The sequence below is a fragment of the Episyrphus balteatus genome, chromosome 1, assembly GCF_945859705.1.
Source record: "Episyrphus balteatus chromosome 1, idEpiBalt1.1, whole genome shotgun sequence".
Taxonomy (NCBI): Eukaryota; Metazoa; Arthropoda; class Insecta; order Diptera; family Syrphidae; genus Episyrphus; species Episyrphus balteatus.
Genome location: NC_079134.1, coordinates 74,977,616 through 74,996,184, shown reverse-complemented (window position 1 = coordinate 74,996,184; position 18,569 = coordinate 74,977,616). Strand labels below are relative to the sequence as shown.

The 18,569-nt window shown below is 33.1% G+C and overlaps 1 protein-coding gene across 1 annotated transcript; it reads right to left on the bottom strand.

Moving 5' to 3' along the window:
• Positions 1-2,380: 2,380 nt before the first annotated feature.
• On the bottom strand, positions 2,381-6,075 carry LOC129906796 (uncharacterized). The gene is made up of 2 exons (XM_055982724.1): positions 5,918-6,075; positions 2,381-3,305 (listed from the first exon to the last, which is right to left on the bottom strand). Exons 1-2 carry the CDS (start codon positions 6,073-6,075, stop codon positions 2,381-2,383), a joined length of 1,083 nt encoding a protein of 360 aa, XP_055838699.1.
• Between the last annotated feature and the right edge of the window lie 12,494 nt (positions 6,076-18,569).

Sequence of the window (18,569 nt, the reverse complement as noted above, 5' to 3'; positions counted from 1 at the left end):
GATTTCTGAGGTCAACCCGGCGAACCCCACAGGCGGATCACTAGTGTGAAGCAGTAACGTGGGAAGGTTATGATCCCCTCGACATCGAGATCATAACAGCGCTGAGAAAAAAAAAAAGGAAGAAGAAGAAGGAGTTAATCCAGCACCAATTTGATAATTTTTGAAGATCTTCTTGCAACAATATGCAATCATGTTCAGATTTTATACAGCGAAAGATCTTCAAATCGTCTGCATACATTAGACATCTAGAATTTTAAAAAACATTGGGAATGTCATTGATAAATAACAAGAAAAAAAGCGGACCAAGATGGCTTCCTTGTGGCACACCCGAGGTAACATTGATAGGCGATGAAAGAAAATTATTAATACGAACAAACTGAATGCGACCCTTTAAATATGTCCGTATCCAGTTCAGCAAGTTTGAATGAAACCCAATTTTATTCAACTTCATAAGTAATATATCATGGTTCACCCTATCAAAAGCTTTGGAAAAGTCTGTATATACAACATCGAATTGGAAACCCTTTTCAAGTCCGTTTAAAATGGTGTTAGAGAAAATTGTTAAATTGGTGCTGGTAGATCTACCAGCGATAAACCCATGTTGGCAAGGAGAGATAACATGTTTAACCATTGAAGTTAATTTTTCATAAACCAATTTTTGAAAAATTTTTGGAACGGTAGAGATCTTACAAATAGGGCGGTAGTTTGAAACTTCCTGCCTATTTCCTGATTTATATATTGGTGTAATGATAGAACGCTTCCACGTACTTAAAAACTCACCACTTTCAAGAGATCGATTGAAAATTATTTGTAAAGGAACAGCAAACACTATTGAACATTTCTGTAAAATAATAGGTGCAATTCCATCCATATCAAGTCTTGTGTCAACTTTGATCGTAGATAAAGCTTTTTCAATTTCAGCAATTGAAAAATTTAAACTTCCAATATTCAGACAACTATCAACGCTATTAAAATGATTATCGATATTTATATTTGGATTACTATCTAAATAAACGGATTGAAAATGTTTACCAAAAAAGTTACAAATTACTGTAAGATCCGAGGATGATATGCCATCGTGACGCATTAGATTAGGAATACCATTTGATTGTTTTTTAGCATTTATAAATTTCCAAAAACTTTTACTATTAGATTTTAATTCACTTTCAACAGATAATAGATATTGATTGTAAAGAAATTTATTCAAAGTATCAAAACTCTTTTGCAATAATCGATATTGTTTGTAAAGATCACGGTCATTGTTTGATTTGCGAAAATGCTTATAAACCTTATTTTTTTTATTATTGAGATTTATTAATCTTTTATTAAACCACACAGGTTTTGAAGCGCTATTTATTTTAATTTTAGGTGTGTATAATGCAATTGCATCATTCACAATTTTTAAAAATGAATCGTAGCACTCATCAAAATTTGCACCAACAAATAATGCCTGCCAATCCTTTCCATTGAGAAGATTATTGATTAAATCATAATTTGATTTAGCAAAATTATATTTAAATTTAGAACCGAGAGATTCAGCTGAAAAATATTCATAAAATTCTACATGCAAACTGAAAGCGACATGATGAATTGTGTTAGGAAAAAGAGAAACCATACAGTTGTTTATACTAACGCGCAAATCTGATTCAACGAAAACCAAATCAAGCACATTGTTAAAAGAATTATGGAAATGATTTAGTTGCCTAAGATCAAATTGCGCAAAAGTATCAACAACTTCACAATCATGATTAAATATAACATTAAAAGGAACAAGTATTTTTTCATCAGGATCAAAAATCCACTTAACATTCGGCAAATTGAAATCACCTATAATAATAACTTTTTGATTTTCTTTACGGCTTTTTAGAATAAATCTACAATTTTCAATGTGAGCTTTATATAAATCAAATGAACTACTTGGTGGAATGTAAGAAACAATAAGAAAAAGTTCATTTATACAATTTAATTTAATATTTACTATTAATTGATCGACATCAAGAGAATTAACAGATGACGGCAACTCAACTTTAGTGCAATGAAAAATAGAGCGCACAGCAACAAGAACTCCCCCACCTCTCTCACAACCAAGTAAATCATAATTTCGATCTTTGCGAAAAACAGCATACTGATTATTATTAAACATCTCGGCATCGTGGTGATTGTTATTAAGCCAGGTTTCAGTAAGAGCGATTATGTCGTATTGCGAAGAAGAAGAAAAAAGAAGTATTTGTTGTAGTTTAGTACGAAGTCCACCAGAATTTTGATAATATAAAAGAAAATCATTCGAAGATGGTTGTTTTGATGTTTGAGAGTATGACAAAACAGAGACAACAGGTTTTTGGGAGGACATTGGTGTCGATGGTGGTGAAGAAGATGATAGTCAATTAGTTGATGGCGGGTGTTCTAGTTGCGGAGATGGTTGTACGGCTAGGTTTGTTGCTGATGATGGAGGTGATGGTGTTGGCGGTGGTGGTGTTGGGGGTGGTGGTGGCGGTGGTGGAGGCGGCGGTGATGGTGATGATATTGTTGGTGGAAGTGCAGTTGAAATTGTTTTTGTAGGTGGAGGTGCATTTGCATTTATTGTTGTTGGCGGTGGGTTTGGGTTCTCTGTTTTTTTATGTATGATGAATTCCTTTACTTGTACAAAGGAACCCCATACAGACGGGTCAAGAACTAGAGAAAGTTTATGAGTGGGTACACTGAGTTTAAAAGTGATGAATTTAAGAGTTGATAAATCAGCATCTTTTTTAATGAGAGCATAACATTTTAGCTCTTCTTTTGGAATATTTGTTTTTTGGGAAATACTATCAACAATGTCACTAGATTTAGTATTTTTATCGAATCTTGACAAATGAAGCCATTTTATATTTGGGAGAGCACAAAGTGAAGACGGGTCACTACCAAAAATTTTTTTTATTTTTGACACACTTTTGTTGTTAGTTGGTACATGTTGCGAATTGATGTTTACATATGGAGAACTCTCCTTGATTGGTACAAGAGAAGGTAGAAAGGCATTTGATAGATTTGTTAAGGCTAGTGATGATGAAGGAGGTAACGAAGACGATAATGATGAGGATGATGATGATGACGATGAATTTGATGATGATGGTAATGAAGATGATGTTGATGAAGATGTTGATGCATGTAATCGAACAGCAGCTGCTGCAGCAGCAGAAAATGAAAGAGGCAATGTTGGAATTGAGATCGAATCAGTTAATTGAGTATAAGGAATCTCATTGTTTTCAGTTGTTGCACTTATACTACTTAGTTCTGATTTTTTTGCCGTTTTACGGGGAGGCGAACTGCTATTTAGAAGTAGTTTAAGGAAGAAAGTTCATTTTTTATATCAAGAACAGTCTTAGAGAGATCACGGAAATTATTGAGAAATGATGAGAAATTAAAATTTGCGCACGAATTACATTTCCAAAAAAAGTTTTGATTTAATAGTGATTTATAATCACTGTCGGAAATAGCAACGCAGTTTTTATGAAATGTTCGGCCACAGAATAATTCACATTCAATAACTTCAATACTTTTAGATCGTTTATTTATCGAAATATTGCATATAGCGCACGTCTTAGACATTTCAATCGAGAATATAACCGACTGCTCTAGAGAGTAGTTAGTCGCAGACTGAAATAATAATACTCTTTCAATAGAAGTAGTTCCAAACATGGTTATTTTATTCATCCTCGATTGTTCAATAAAATTACTCAAATTATCCTGTGGTGTCAGAGTGTTATTATTTCGGAAAGACCCTACGATATCTCAACCGCCGAAAGCATCCTGTTACAAAACTACTTTTTTCTAAAAAAAACCTCTTTATTTTCTGTTTTTACGTGGCTGGACTTGGTGATAAATTAATTTATGAAACATTAACCATTCGTCAATTATTTTTTAAACATTCAGACTTACAAAGTGATACAGTATTGGATTTACCCTGAATTGATCAACTTTTTTCATTAGGTTAGGTTAGGTTAAATGGGCTGACAGTTGATCTTGTTACCGTCACACTTAGATCAATGTAGATCCCTTGTGATACCCTGAAGTATTGTAACTTCATGAAAAAGTGATAACCTATGAATGCTATGGCTGTTCGAGCCATTTGGAGGACTTTACAAAGTTCAGTAGGCTATTGCCTGAAAGTTCCGAAAGTTCTTCTAATTCATTAAAGAAGTAGTTTCCTAAGAATTTTTTCCTAGTGCGACAGAGTGCTGGGCAGTGACAGAGGAAGTGAACAGTATTTTCCTGTTCGTCCTCATTGCCGCAGCCTCTGCATAGATCATCCGTACTAAGCCCCATTTTCTTTTTGTGGTATCCTAGTAGGTTATGTCCCGTTAAGATGCCTATTAGGGATCTTAAGGAAGGTTTACTAAGTAGTAAGATCTTGTTTGATTTTTTCTCGTCGAAGTTCGGCCATAGTTTCCTGGTGTGACCGCAGGATTCTAGGAGGTTCCATCTTTCATTTGTTTTTTGTGAAATATTGTTGACAATATTTCGTTTTAATTCACATTGTGGGATTCTGATGTTATGGTCTATGAGAGAGGGATCAAGAACTGAGCCCTCCCTTGCAAGCTCATCCGCTTTTTCGTTGCCGAACACATCACTGTGGCCGGGAACCCAGCAGAGTCTTACATTATGCTGCATACCAAGAACCCTAAGCTCTTCGCGACAGCAAGAAACAAGCTTTGACTTGATTAAGGTGGCAGAAATCGCTTTTATTGCCGCTTGGCTATCAATGAAAAAGGTGATGTCAGCAGGTGATATCGCCATCATGGATATTTGTTTAGCAGCATTTTTCACTGCCAATATCTTGGCTTGGAAGACACTGCTGTGATCGGGGAGCCTGAAAGAACTGGCAAGGTTAAGGTTTTCTGAGTAAAAACCTGCACCAACCCCAGTATTCATTTTCGAACCATCAGTAAAGATGGCGATAGTCGACTCATTTGAGAAAGGTACACTGTTTTCCCAATCTTGTCTGTTTGGGAAACTGACATTAAAAGACTTGTTGAAGTCTAAGTAAGGGGTCATGTAATCTGTACTTACGTTGTTGCCAACGTAGTTAGAAAGGATCGTAGTGTGGCCGTTTTGACTAGTATTCCAAATGTTGGTTTGACTGAGTCGTAGGGCGCTGTTTGCTGCTAATTCTTGTACAAATAGATCTAAGGGAGTGAGATTAAGGATTGCTTCCAGCCCTGCGGTTGGAGTGGACCTTGTAGTGGCAGACTCACTTACGTGTTTCACAAACCCCACACAGATGGCAGCACCAATGAATAAGAAGAGAGAGAATTCGTTTGTATTTCATTTTCTTATGTAAAGGTTGCGCACCCTGCAACACACTATTGTGAATTATCACTTTATAAAGAAAAACTAATTGTAATCTGACTGCGCATAGAATTAGTCGGCCACGCGCCATATTTTATAAGTTCTCATTTTCTTGCCATATTAAAATTTAATTGTAATTCAACATAAAGAACATTTTTTTCATTTACAATATTGGTGACCCCGACGTCGCTTTAAGGACTAAGCGATTTAAAATCAAAATTTTTTTGCTCAAATTGTGTGTCGCTGGGTGTGGCAAAATCATAGCTGTTCGTGCAAGCACGATTTTTTTTTCATTGTGCGTCAACCAACGATATTGGGTGTTGCTAAGTGTGTGGCAATTGAAATCCTGCGAAAAAAATCGCTGCGCTACCAGGGTCTAACATCCGCCACGAAAATTTTTTTTTGGCCCAATAAGACACTACTACCACAGCACTCGCCAAGCCACCACCGCCAAGTCGAACAAATTTGCCAGCACCTTCCAAGCCACCACCGCCAAGTCGAACAAAATTTGCCAGCACCATCCAAGCCACCACCGCCAAGTCGAACAAATTTGCCAGCACCATCAAAGCCACAAAAACACCATTAGGACAACACGTTCAAAAATCCGCCAACTAAATTTTCACCTGACAAACCTCCACCGGAACTGATCAAGCCACAACCGCCACGTTGAAATTTGTTTTCCGCCAACATCAGAAGAAGCCACCACGATCCACCACCGCCGCTGTACAATTCTCCATCAACAAAAAGCATTCTGTTTGCAGAACAAAACTTAGCATCACGACTGATGCGTCCAACACGGACATTGGAGCGGTTTTGCAACAGCAAAACGGTGAGTACTGGGAGCCCATAGCATTTTTCAGTAAAAAACTATCTCCCCCGTAGTGCTAATGCATGCTGTTCTCTGTACTTTGGTTAGGGTCTTCAAGTTCGTGGATTTCTCCAGAGCTTGCCACCAGACTAAACTGCCATAAGTCAGAATGGGTCTGACAATGGCGGTATACATCCACATGATTATTTTAGGATTTGGTCCCCAGTTTCTGCCAAGAATTCGATTGCATGAGTAAAGTGCAAACGTGGCTTTCTTATATCTTTCTTGAATGTTTGGACCCCAGTTAAGTTTCTTATCCAAGATCACTCCGAGATATTTCGCTTTATCCGAAATCTTAAGTGGGGTGCCATCAATTTTTGGCACTGCAAAAGGAGGAATTTTCCTTCTGTTTGTGAAAAGTACCATTTCTGTTTTAAGGGGGTTTACTTTGAGACCGCATCTCCTGGTCCAGTTACTGACCTTGGATAATGCGCTTTCTAATTGTTCGCTTACAGTGGTTAGGTATTTACCTGTCGCTAGAAGAGCTAGATCGTCTGCGTAGGCTATAACCTTGACACCGCTGTTATTCAGTTTGATGAGAATCTCATTCATCACCAAAATCCAAAGAAGAGGTGATAAAATACCGCCTTGCGGAGTTCCTCTAGATGCGTACATTTTTATATGTGACCCACCTAATTCTCTATTTATTTGTCTGTTTTTTAACATGCACACGATCCATTTTATGACTGTGTCTTCTATCTTAAGATCAGTGAGTGCTTTTTCTATGTCTAGAAATGCTGCGAGGGTATATTCTTTAACCACAAGTGACTTTTCTATTGTTCTGACTGCACAGTGTAAGGCTGTTTCTACACTTCTACCTTTTGTGTATGCATGCTGAAAGGGTGATATAGTCTCCGGTCTTAAATAACTGCGGATATGTATATCGATTAATCTTTCAAGAGTTTTGAGTGTAAAAGAAGTTAGACTGATAGGTCTGAAATCTTTTGGTTCTGTGTAACTGGATTTACCAGCTTTAGGTATAAAGACAACTTTGACTTCACGCCATGTTTTAGGGACATATCCCAGTTGTAGGCTATTTTGGAATATTGAGATCAGGTATGGAATAATGAATTCACTACTTTTTTGCAGCATCAAGGGGAAGACGCCGTCCAGGCCTGGAGATTTATAAGGAGAGAAGGAGTTGATGGCCCAGATCAACTTTTCTTTCGTAATAATTTCTCTAGGAATTTCACAAAATGAGTGCAAAGAGTTTGTGGAAACATTTTCCAATTCAGAGTTACTACCTGGGAGGTGAGCTTGCACCAGGAGTTTTAAGCTGTCTTGACAAGATTCAGTCCATTGGTTATCAGGCCCTTTTAGGGAGCCTATAGGAGTGATTGTATTGGAGAGGATCTTCCTTAGTCTTGCCGAATGATTTGTACATTCGATAGTACTACAAAAGTTTCTCCAAGAACATCGTTTGGCTCGTTGAGTTTCTGTCTTAAATTTTCTTTGACTGGTTTTGTAGGATTCCCAATCACTTTCAGCTCTAGTGCGTTTAGCACGATTGAAAAGTTTTCTAGTTTCTTTTCTTATGCTACTGAGCTCAACTGTCCACCAGGGTGGTTTGTTGTTTTTCTTCGTCGCGGTAATAAGAGGACAACTTTTGTCCAATGCATCGCGTAGAATTCCTGTGAATTCCTCTGTCAATTTATCTAAGCCATTTGGGTCTAGATTATTATCAGTCCTCAGGGGACTGAGGTTCTTAACTATTTCCCAACTTTTTTCATTGATAACACCTGAAAACTTACCTGAGAATTTTTCTTACTATGTCTGGGGTGCTCGCCGCCCATGGATTCTAGCTTTAAGGGCTTTTAAGCAATAAGATCGCAATTTCTTATTGAAAAACAAACAATAATGTATGTACATCCAAAAGATAAATCGATGACAAAAAAAAGGCAAATACGAAGGAAAAGAATTCAAATGTTATCTAAGAAAAAATGATTCTCTTGAAACCTTTAAAAATCAAAGAATTTGATTTAAAAAGTCATTTTTTATTTTGAACTGCTTGCGCAAGTATTATTTCATTGTTTTTTATTAAAATAAAACAATCTTACTGCCTTAAGGCCCTTATAGCTAGAATCCATGGGCGGCGAGCAGCCCAGACATAGTAAGAAAAATTCTCAGGTAAGTTTTCAGGTGTTATCAATGAAAAAAAGTTGATCAATTCAGGGTTGATCCAATACTGTATCACTTTATTGTATCCTTACTTAAGTCTGAATGTTTAAAAAATAATTGACGAATGGTTAATGTTTCATAAATTAATTTATCACCAAGTCCAGCCACGTAAAAAAAGAAAATAAAGAGGTCTTTTAGAAAAAAGTAGTTTTGGTTTTTTGTTAATTTCTCGAAAATGACAAAATATTTTTGAATCTTGTTTTCAGTTTTTGTTTAAAAATAAAAAAAAGCATCGAATTTTAAAAACTTAACTTGTCATTAAATACATAAAATTTTGAAAAAAATTAGTTTGAAATCTTTTTTGACAATTTTTTTTTTCAAAATTTTGATTTTGAAAATTAAGTTTTCAAAAACTGTGCCATAAAATGGATTTGTTTAAAATTTTTTTAAGAGACTAGGGTTTTTGCTTTACACAAAGGTATAGCACGTTATTGTTTTTAATTTTTTTTTTTCAAAAATAAGTCAATTTTTTTTAAATTGCCCCTACCCGCTAAGCGAAGGGGAATAGACCCCCCCTTCTATACGATTTTTTTTCTTGTATCGACTTAACCTACACGCTCTAGCTTTTTGGCACATTACTCCTGTATAACAAAACACTTCCCTTGACAAAAAAAAAATTATATTTCCATAACTACTCTTTAATTATTACTCCAATTGTATTTTCCATTTGAAAATTTTATGTTCAAAAGCACACCCGCTCACAATCAATCTCAAAACAACACTCACCAAATCACCACATATTACAAAAAAAAAATGCAGTAAATAAACAGCTGACTTTGAACTTGTTTTGTCACACCACACACTTTACCACGTATATTTACCATACGCTTTGCAAAAAAATGTAATTCAAAATTTAGATTTTTAGAAAATCGACTTTTGTCCAGTTTTTCGACCAGAATACTCCTATTAGCGCCGCACTGTTGTCCAAAATGACTTATCTCGTTGCAAAAATCATAACTTTTGAACGGATTGAGTTAGCGGTACAATTTTTTTTTTTATTTGAAGGAAATTTCTAGGGCTGTTATACCAATGAATTTCAATAAAATTATTTCACAGGGTGTTTCGGAATCATCGGCCAAAAACAGATTTTCTTAAAAAACGGAATTTACAGAAAAAACAATTGAAGTTAAACTTTAAAAACTGTCTTTAATTTTGGAAATTTTGGTAAAAACAAAATGATGACCCCCTAAGTGTTTATAGGGTGTTCTAAAATAAAATTCATCACAACAGTGGATGCTAAAATTTGGCAAAGAATTTTTTTTTTTTGCTTTAATCGGTTAATAATAATGGTTTATACATTTTTAAGTGACATATTTTATGTGAAACAGTAAAGGGAAAAAATAAACGGACCAAAAAATTTTAAAAAAAATCAAGTATAATTGAAAACATATGTATAGGTATAAATGTATAAAATAAAAATATATACATAAAATATCTTAAACAATAATTATAAATTTTCAGTAAAAAGTTCACTGCCATCATCATCACTTTTAATATTTAATAGACTAATCAGCTCTGGACAGTAGCTTTTTTTAAGCTCTTTGTGGGATCTGGCGTGTCTTAAAGATGAAACAAGTGGATCTGATGATATGGATAGCATATTAAATAAATCTTCATTTTGTCGTTTCCTTGAAACCTTGCAAGTATTAGAGTATCGATATCGCTTGTAATCTTTATTCCTTGCTTCCTGTGCTTCCTCTGAAAGTTCCCCTATTGGTAGAACTTGATGGCTAATTAGTTCTCCACCGTGGTCCAGAATCTTGTGAAGTGTTGGGGTCAAGATTTTGTGACTATATTTGGATTTTAAAAGATCCGAAGTGCTTTTTGTATACTCCTTAAATTTATCTATATTTATAGATTCCATAGATGATAGTGCATTCAAAATTACTTGCAGTTTCTTCAAAAGTTCTTCGTCTACACGGGTTATAGCTGATGTAACTCCTGGATTTTCGAAAAATCTTCTTGAAGTGTTTCCATCATTTGTATTACCGAATCCTTGTTTTGGGGTATCAATAATTAACCCAAGCTGCTCCCTAAATTCCTTTTGTATCTCCAGTTTTCTTCTTTTTTCGGCTTCCTTCTTGTCGGTGGCCTCGTTTTCTTGGTTAAGTCCATATGCTAGTTTAAGTACAAAGTCCATGCATCTTATTCTAGCGTGTAAAGGCGAAATTCCAAACTCGTAGTTTCTTTCATCTGCTTCAGCTAAATCGTCTGCTTCTTTTTGAAAATTTTTTTGGGTTCTTTTGCAGATTGGACATGATAGTGTAGATTTCGTGCTTGTTAGTTCATTCAAAACTTTTCCATCTATCATAGTCAGAAAGAATTCATGTCGAACCATCACATTTTTTTCTTCATTAAGTGTGATTACAGTTGGTGCTAGATTTTTAATTTGGTTCCTTATATTGCTGACAGTTGTCTGAATAATATCGCTGGACTCCTTGGCGTATTTAAACATTATCGGTCTGCAAAAGTGAACAGATGACGGCCTTGGATTCTTCCAATGTTCGTTTAAATCACCTTTTAGACGAAGTGGAACTAGTGATGCCATAAACATGTTCGCGTCAGATACTACATCACCATCTTCTGAAACTATTCTTTGTTTGTATGCACTTTGCCCAGAAGATCCATCGCATCCCCATTTACTTAACAAATTTAATTGTGTTGGTAGTATTTGTAGTTCCCTGTTGTCTAGGCTGTTTATTATCCTCTTTGCTGTATGGTCCACCAAATCTTGAAGATTCACTTCAACAGAAGTTTCTGTTATTATAAGGTTTGATGGAGTGGCCTCTATCATAGCTTCCATTAACACATTATAACTTGGAAATACGTCAACGTTATGGCTTCGCAATGATTTTCTCATCAATTTGTATTTTTCCTTAGAAAGTCCCATATCCAAGAACAAGGCAAGTGCAGTCGGACCATCATATTTTATTGGATCCCTTTGAGGTGTAGGAATACTCGCTTTAATCCGCTGCACTCTTAATGGGCTAGCACTCAGAACTGCTTTTGTGATGTCCGCTTTTGCCTTATTACTATCCTTGTTATATTTCATACTTAGAGCTATTGACACATTTTCCGTCGAAATATTGCTCGTAGTTTCGAGTAGTTTCCTCCTTTTGGTGTATTCCGAACATGCCTGTAAGGATTTCGAAGGCCTTCCTCTTGATGTACTTGGCACGGGACTGTCTTCAATTTCATCCTCTTGTATAGTAAATGTTCTGTTCAAAAATTCTTCATTTTTAGTGAGAAATCTTTCATTGTGTCTACTACTTTGTATCCATTTTTGCTTAAATATCGCATATAACTTTTGAAGTTTCTTTTTAGTTTCTTCATTAACACTAATTTCTGAGTATTGATTCTGAAACAATTGCACAAATTCTTCAGAATTCGAAGCATTGTGAAAATGTTCCAAAAAGACTTTGTTTAAAATATTCATATTCAAATTTAATTAACACGATCCGGTCTTTAGTCAAACGTTTTGAAAACTAATGAAGTTTATCCATAGTCAGAGTTAATATAACAGTAAAACATGCACATGCACAAGGATTATTTTACAGGTAAAATTTAATCTACCCAAAATACATTACTTATTAGCTCTTTTATTGGGTTAGTGAGAGAACTTACTATTTCTCTCTACCTGTTTTATTGGACCATAAAATAAGGATCTATAATTAAACATATCCTTCAACCCTTAATATAATTAGTAGGTAATAAAAAAATTAATCTCTTACTTTTGGGAAGAACCTAGCTTAAGATTTATAATAGGTAATCCTTTTGGCTTAGTAATAGCAGGAATCTACTTAAATAGGAAAATGAAAGTAGCAGATTATAAAAATTGGTAGATATGGTAAAAAATTTTGCAAAAACTATATCAATTTATATTCGTAATAAAATCCAAAATAATTTTTTTTTTCTTAGCCTTTTAAATTAAAAATTAAAATTTCATCCGTTGCTGGTTTTTACAAGTATCATACAATGTGTGGCTTTTTCGACAACCTTATGAATGACTTTTTTATTCATTATTACTATCATTATAAGAATAAAGTAAGAAAACGTTATGTTTACGACGCATTCTTCGAAAAAAACTGACATCAAAGTCAAAAATTATCACGGACAAGAACAACGGACATCAATCAAAAAATAATATCTGACCAATAACAAAAGATAAAAGAAAATTGTAAACGCAGTTACAATGAATAATATTTCTTCTAAAAATTAAAACCTTAAAATCGTTGTTGGCATTACTATTAACAGAGAACTAAGCGTTTACGTGGGTCAAGGTATGCCAAAGTAAGCGTTTTTTCAAGCCTTTTTTTTTCAAAGTACAAAATCTCGGCAGTGCGCAAGCATGCGCAGCTAAATATTTTTATTTTGGATCAACAATTGGTTGGTACACATACCCTATTCGGCTTAATGGATGGAACCGAATGGATTTTTAACGGTACCTGCCATAAAACCGTTTTTTTTCAAATCCGATATTCTCCGAAACGGCTTATTCGATTTCAACGAAACTTTTTGTGAAGAAGCACTTATATAACTCAAATATAAGCCAAAAATAAAATTTAAAAAAAAATAAATTTTGGATTTTTAAAAAAAGTTTGAAATTTTTTTTTGAAAAATTAAATTTTCGAAAACGGGACATTGTATTTTTTTGAAATTTTGTTTTTAAATGTGGATTAGTGATTTCTACAAAATGGCATACCAATTTTAATTTTAACTTTTTTTTTAAAGAAAATCTGTTTTTGGCCGATGATTCCGAAACACCCTGTGAAATAATTTTATTGAAATTCATTGGTATAACAGCCCTAGAAATTTCCTTCAAATAAAAAAAAAATTGTACCGCTTACTCAATCCGTTCAAAAGTTATGATTTTTGCAACGAGATAAGTCATTTTGGACAACAGTGCGCCGTCGCATTATATGTATTACATTACATCTATAAATATCATACAACGACCTCCAAATGACTTTATTTTTGTTTGTATATGCTATGCAAGTAGAGAAATCATAAAAGTAGTTCTTGCAACGAACTATGCTAAATTAAATTATTCCACAAAAATCTCGAGAAAAGAAAACAAAAAAAAACAACTATTGCTTCGATATACATGGCCACACTTAATGGTTGCTTTGCTAAAACAAATCAATGAAATTAAATAATTCTGTTATTGAGTAACTCTATGCACCTTTTGTTTAGGTAGTTTTAGCAATTTTATAATTCAGTGTCATAATATTACATCAAAATACAAATGATTCAGTAACTTACCGACGAGAATAAAAATTAGTTGTATGATGCATTGAAAATTCATTTTAACTAAATTATAAATAATAAATGTGCCACAGCATGTAAAGTGCACTTGTTTACAAAATTTCACGAAGTATTTAAATTGTATTGGTTGTGAATTGTAATAAGGAAATTGTTTTTTTTATCGAAATGATTTTTTTTAATTAAACAAAAATAATTACTATGTATATCAAAAGTAGAAAACAAAAAATTAGTTTTTACACGACCGACAGCACACATGAAAAAATTAAAGTTGGTACAAAGCTCTTGTATTGAAGAAAGTTGTCCAAAGACTAATTCTTAATGCAAGATACATTTTTCATATACAAGACTACAAAGAAACAAAGTATTGATGAAATCATTTAACAGAATAATGAATATATATATTTTTCACACGAATCAACAGAACAAGAAGTACCTATGATAATTGTTAAGAGCTTTTAACTCTTTAATTTAAGAAAGTTGTCCCAAGTCTAACTCTTGATATAAGATACATTTAACTTGTATAAGAACTACAAAGCAACATTCGTTTAATAGACAGTATTTTGTAATCGAAACAAAATTTATGCAACTAAAACTAAGAAACCAGTTATTACTCCAGTCAAAGCGTAGGAAAAAAGGGCCTAACCTTGCGCACAGAGGCACTGTCAGTTTTTATTTCATGGATCGATAGGGGTATATTTGAAAGGCTTAAGCCCAATTTCTCACCACCTGATCATTCTTTTTAGCGGAGTTATTCACAAAAATGCATTTTTTGAGATATTTTACTTCTAAGCTAATATCTTTGCTCCAGTTTGTCGTAGACCAAAAACTAAACATTCATTCTCTTCCTTATAATATTTTCTATTGTTGTATGTAATTTCATTGTATTGAAGTGAGTTACTACAAAATGGCAGCCAGTTAAAGTCAAATTTTAGTTTTTAAAAAACACATTTTCGTTTTTATTTCGAAAAAAGCTTATATTATGGTTAAAATTTCTCTAACCTATTTTGTAGCCCTCTTAATTTCCTGAATTGTACAGAAAAAATCAACTCTTTATCACCAAAGTTGACCGAGCAATTGATAAATGAACGCACGAAAAACCGGTGCGTAACCACCCAAAAATATCGTTTTTTGGGAATAACTCAGCTTCAGAATGTCCTACGGCAAAAAATAAAGCAATTAATTGTTCGTGCACATTATTTTTGTTGAAACAAATAAAAAATAAGTAATATTAAGTCAAAGTCGTTTTTTTTGTTTAGCAAACTCTTGCCTTATTATTTTGCAAACGGTGAAAGTATTGGCTAACAAAATAATATACTGTTGTAGTCCTTTAAATTATCTACACCCAGAGAAAAACCGCATAGTAATTTTTAATATGTTCTTTGAATCAATTGTGAAAAATATATTCATTAATTTTCTAAAAATCGTCCTATGCTTAAGTTACAGTTTGTCACATGAATCTTTATAAGTGAGATGGCACAGTGGTAAAGCACAAGCTTGTCAACCCAGGTATAGCAGGTTCGATCTCCAGCGGATGCCAGTTTTACTTTTTTTTATTTTTTTTAATGTGTGAACAACTTAGATTTAAAGTGTGCTACTTTGATTCAATCATTTTCCACTTAAGGCTAAAAATTTAGTGATTTTTTTGACTCAGTGTCCTATTAAAAAAAAAAAAAAATTAGCTCTCGACGACCCACACGACCCGAGAAATTAAAAAAAGTTTCAAATGACCAACGAAAAACATGATACAAATCCTCTTATAACAAGAAACAATGAAAACAACCCCTGTCACTGAGAACTATTATTCGACTTATAAACAAGGGATATTTTTAACAGTTTCTTACGGAATGATGCTTTCTTAAAATTATAATAACTCGGCTCCCGTGGGTCGTACACAGAGAAAAATATGACCCGCTAAAAACTAACAGATTGCCATATTGTTTTATCGTCCATACATTTCATAAGGAAATCTTATTAAAATCAACGATTAATAAGGTTTTTTTTAAGGAGATTTCTTATTATTTTTATAGAGAAAATCTTATTAAAATTTGACTGAAAAGTTGATTTTTTTTGCATCTTAGCACTAGAACAAAAATCGCGATCAATATTTTCATGGCTGGTTGGTTCAGGTATCAGGTGATAAGGTGGGCGACTAATGATTTGAAGTCTCCAGTTCGATTCCCAGCCTGGTCATCGTTTTTTTATTATTTTGCAGATTTTAAAACAATAAGGAAAACCCGATTGTTTTAATAAGGTTTCCTTCTTGGATGAAAACCATAGAGAAATCTTATTGTTTTTGTTCTATTTTATGTGGTCTATTTTTCTCTGTGTAGAAAGCTAATTTTTTTTTGGGTTTAAGCCTTTCAAATATACCCCTATCGATCCATGAAATAAAAACTGACAGTGCCTCTGTGCGAATTATATTTATCCGTCGGAAATGAAAAGGTTAATTCAAAAAAATATATTTTAAAACGTTAACTTTATTTTCTTTCTTTACAAATAAAATTTTTATAGTTTTCACATTCATAGTACTCTCCAACTACTCTGCAACTACTGGCAAACTCCTCCATGTTGAATCTATTTATATCGTTATCCTGATGAGTTGGTTTTCTTGTCCTCAGGGTTTATGGTAGTGTTGGTTAATTACTTTTTGTATCTTTATCTTATTTTGTTATTTGGTTGATCATAAAATATGGTAGTGTTGGTTAATTACTTTTTGTATCTTTATCTTATTTTGTTATTTGGTTGATCATAAAATATCTGTTATGTATTTTATCTTGTTTTGTTATTATTATCTTGATTGGTTGATCATAAAATATCTGTTATGTATTTTATCTTGTTACCTGCGGTAATCTTTATTAAGATGTTTGTAGATCATTAGCGATCTTATTTATTTTATTATTTCCTCTTATTTCCTGCTTGAGGTACAGTTGAGTGTTTATAACTCCCCCCATCGCTCAAAATGAATCGCCCCGATTCATCAATATGTTTCTGAAGCAAGGCAAGTCCTTTTTCTAATGTCATCTCTTGTTGTGGAGCCGTTGATTCGATTATATGTTGCATCGGTATATTGTTGTTGATTTTGATTTCTTTTTTCTTAAAAAATAAGGTTAATATAATAATAATTACAATAATTATACTTATAGTACTTATTCCAATAACTGACTTGGATTTTGTTATATTTAAGTAACTTAATGTGTCAATATTCTCAAATTTAAATTTTAGCTCAGTATTTGGGTCTAATATGTATGACTCAACAACATAGTCATTTATGCATAAACAAAAAATACCAAGACTGGAAACTCGGCGGTCAACTGACGTTTGCCTACAAGCTGCGAGGTGTGGTGAATGTCGTGAACCTATCGTTGTGTTCGTGTTCGATGTGTGGTGAATGTCGTGAATCTATAAATGTGTGCGTGTAAACGTCATTTACCAACGTGGTGGCTTTCACATATATTCACAGACAACACTGTACACAAAAGGGTTGTGGGGGGAAAGACGTACGAAAGTTTCCAGTCTTGGTATTTTTTGTTTATGCATTTATGGCATGTGTTTTTATATAGCTAACTATTTTTTGAGTAGGGTTTGTATAGTTTTTATTATCTATATTAACAGTTTCGTTAAATGTTATTAAATAAATACCATTAATTTTATCATTATTTACAGTGTGATTATTTTTTAATAAAATTGCTCCATCTTTTATAATTTCAAATTCTTTTTGAATTTCATTTGTTTTATTGCATTTGGTAGGAATTTTATTTAATAAATCTGAAAGACATGATTTTTCATAATTTATTTTGCAAAAATATAAATTTATTTCTTGTTTACAATCCTTAATATTGTAAAATGATTCATTGCATTTTGCTATATTCTTATCAATTATTATTTTTTCTTTATTTTATTCGATTGCTCTGGTTTCAAATATTTTACAATTTTTATAAATGATTGGGTATTTTATTAATATTATTATGACATCTTTAGTTTGAACAATCTTAAAATCACTAACATCTAAAAGATCGGATATTGACATAGTTCCATGTTCATTATTTGTTATTTTTTGAATATCTTTTTTATTTAATATGATTGGATTTAAAACTTTAGCTTCTAGTTTTTAATGTATTTTTTTCAGTATTTAAAACTTTAGCAATTTCTTGGATAGCTTGAAAGATCTGTGAATTTGTAGTTGCTTGTTTATTATTATTATAAATTAATTCATTTAATTTGTTTTCTACTAGTAAATGATCATCATGGTCAGGTACTCCTGATATCCAACTAAGTATTGTTCCTATAGTATTGATTGCTCTTTTGAACCTGGTAATTCTAACTTCATCTATTAGTGTCCTCATTAAGGTTATTTCTGACATTATTTCTGCGTTTTCGTCTAAATTTAAGGTGGTAAAATCATACTTTAAGTTTTCTACATTTGATTCTTTTTGTAGTATGGATTTAGTACCTATAGGAAATTTTATTGGGTTCCGATCGTATTTGTTTTCGTTGCAAACAACACAGGTATTTGTATATGAAGAAATTTGTTTCTTCATGTTTGGACAGTAGTATATTGCCTTTATTTGATTATGATTTTCAAGAGTTCCTCTGGGTGCTCTTTTGTGTGTATCAGTGATTATGTTCAACTGGTCTTCTTTGTTCGGTATATCCTGTGCATATATTTTAGATCGTACAAATTTATTACTGAATGTTTCGAGAAGTTTACTTTTAACTTCGTATAGATCTTCATCTGAAGCATAGATACATACTGTACCGTGTACCTGGAACTATATATTTTTTACCGACTTCCAAAAAGGAGGAGGTATTCAATTCGTCTGTATTTTTTTTTTTTTTTTTTTTTTTTTTTTTTATGTTTGTTACCGCATAACTTTGGACTGAGTGAACCAATTTTGATAATTCTTTTTGTATTGGAAAGCTGGTGGCTGCAGTG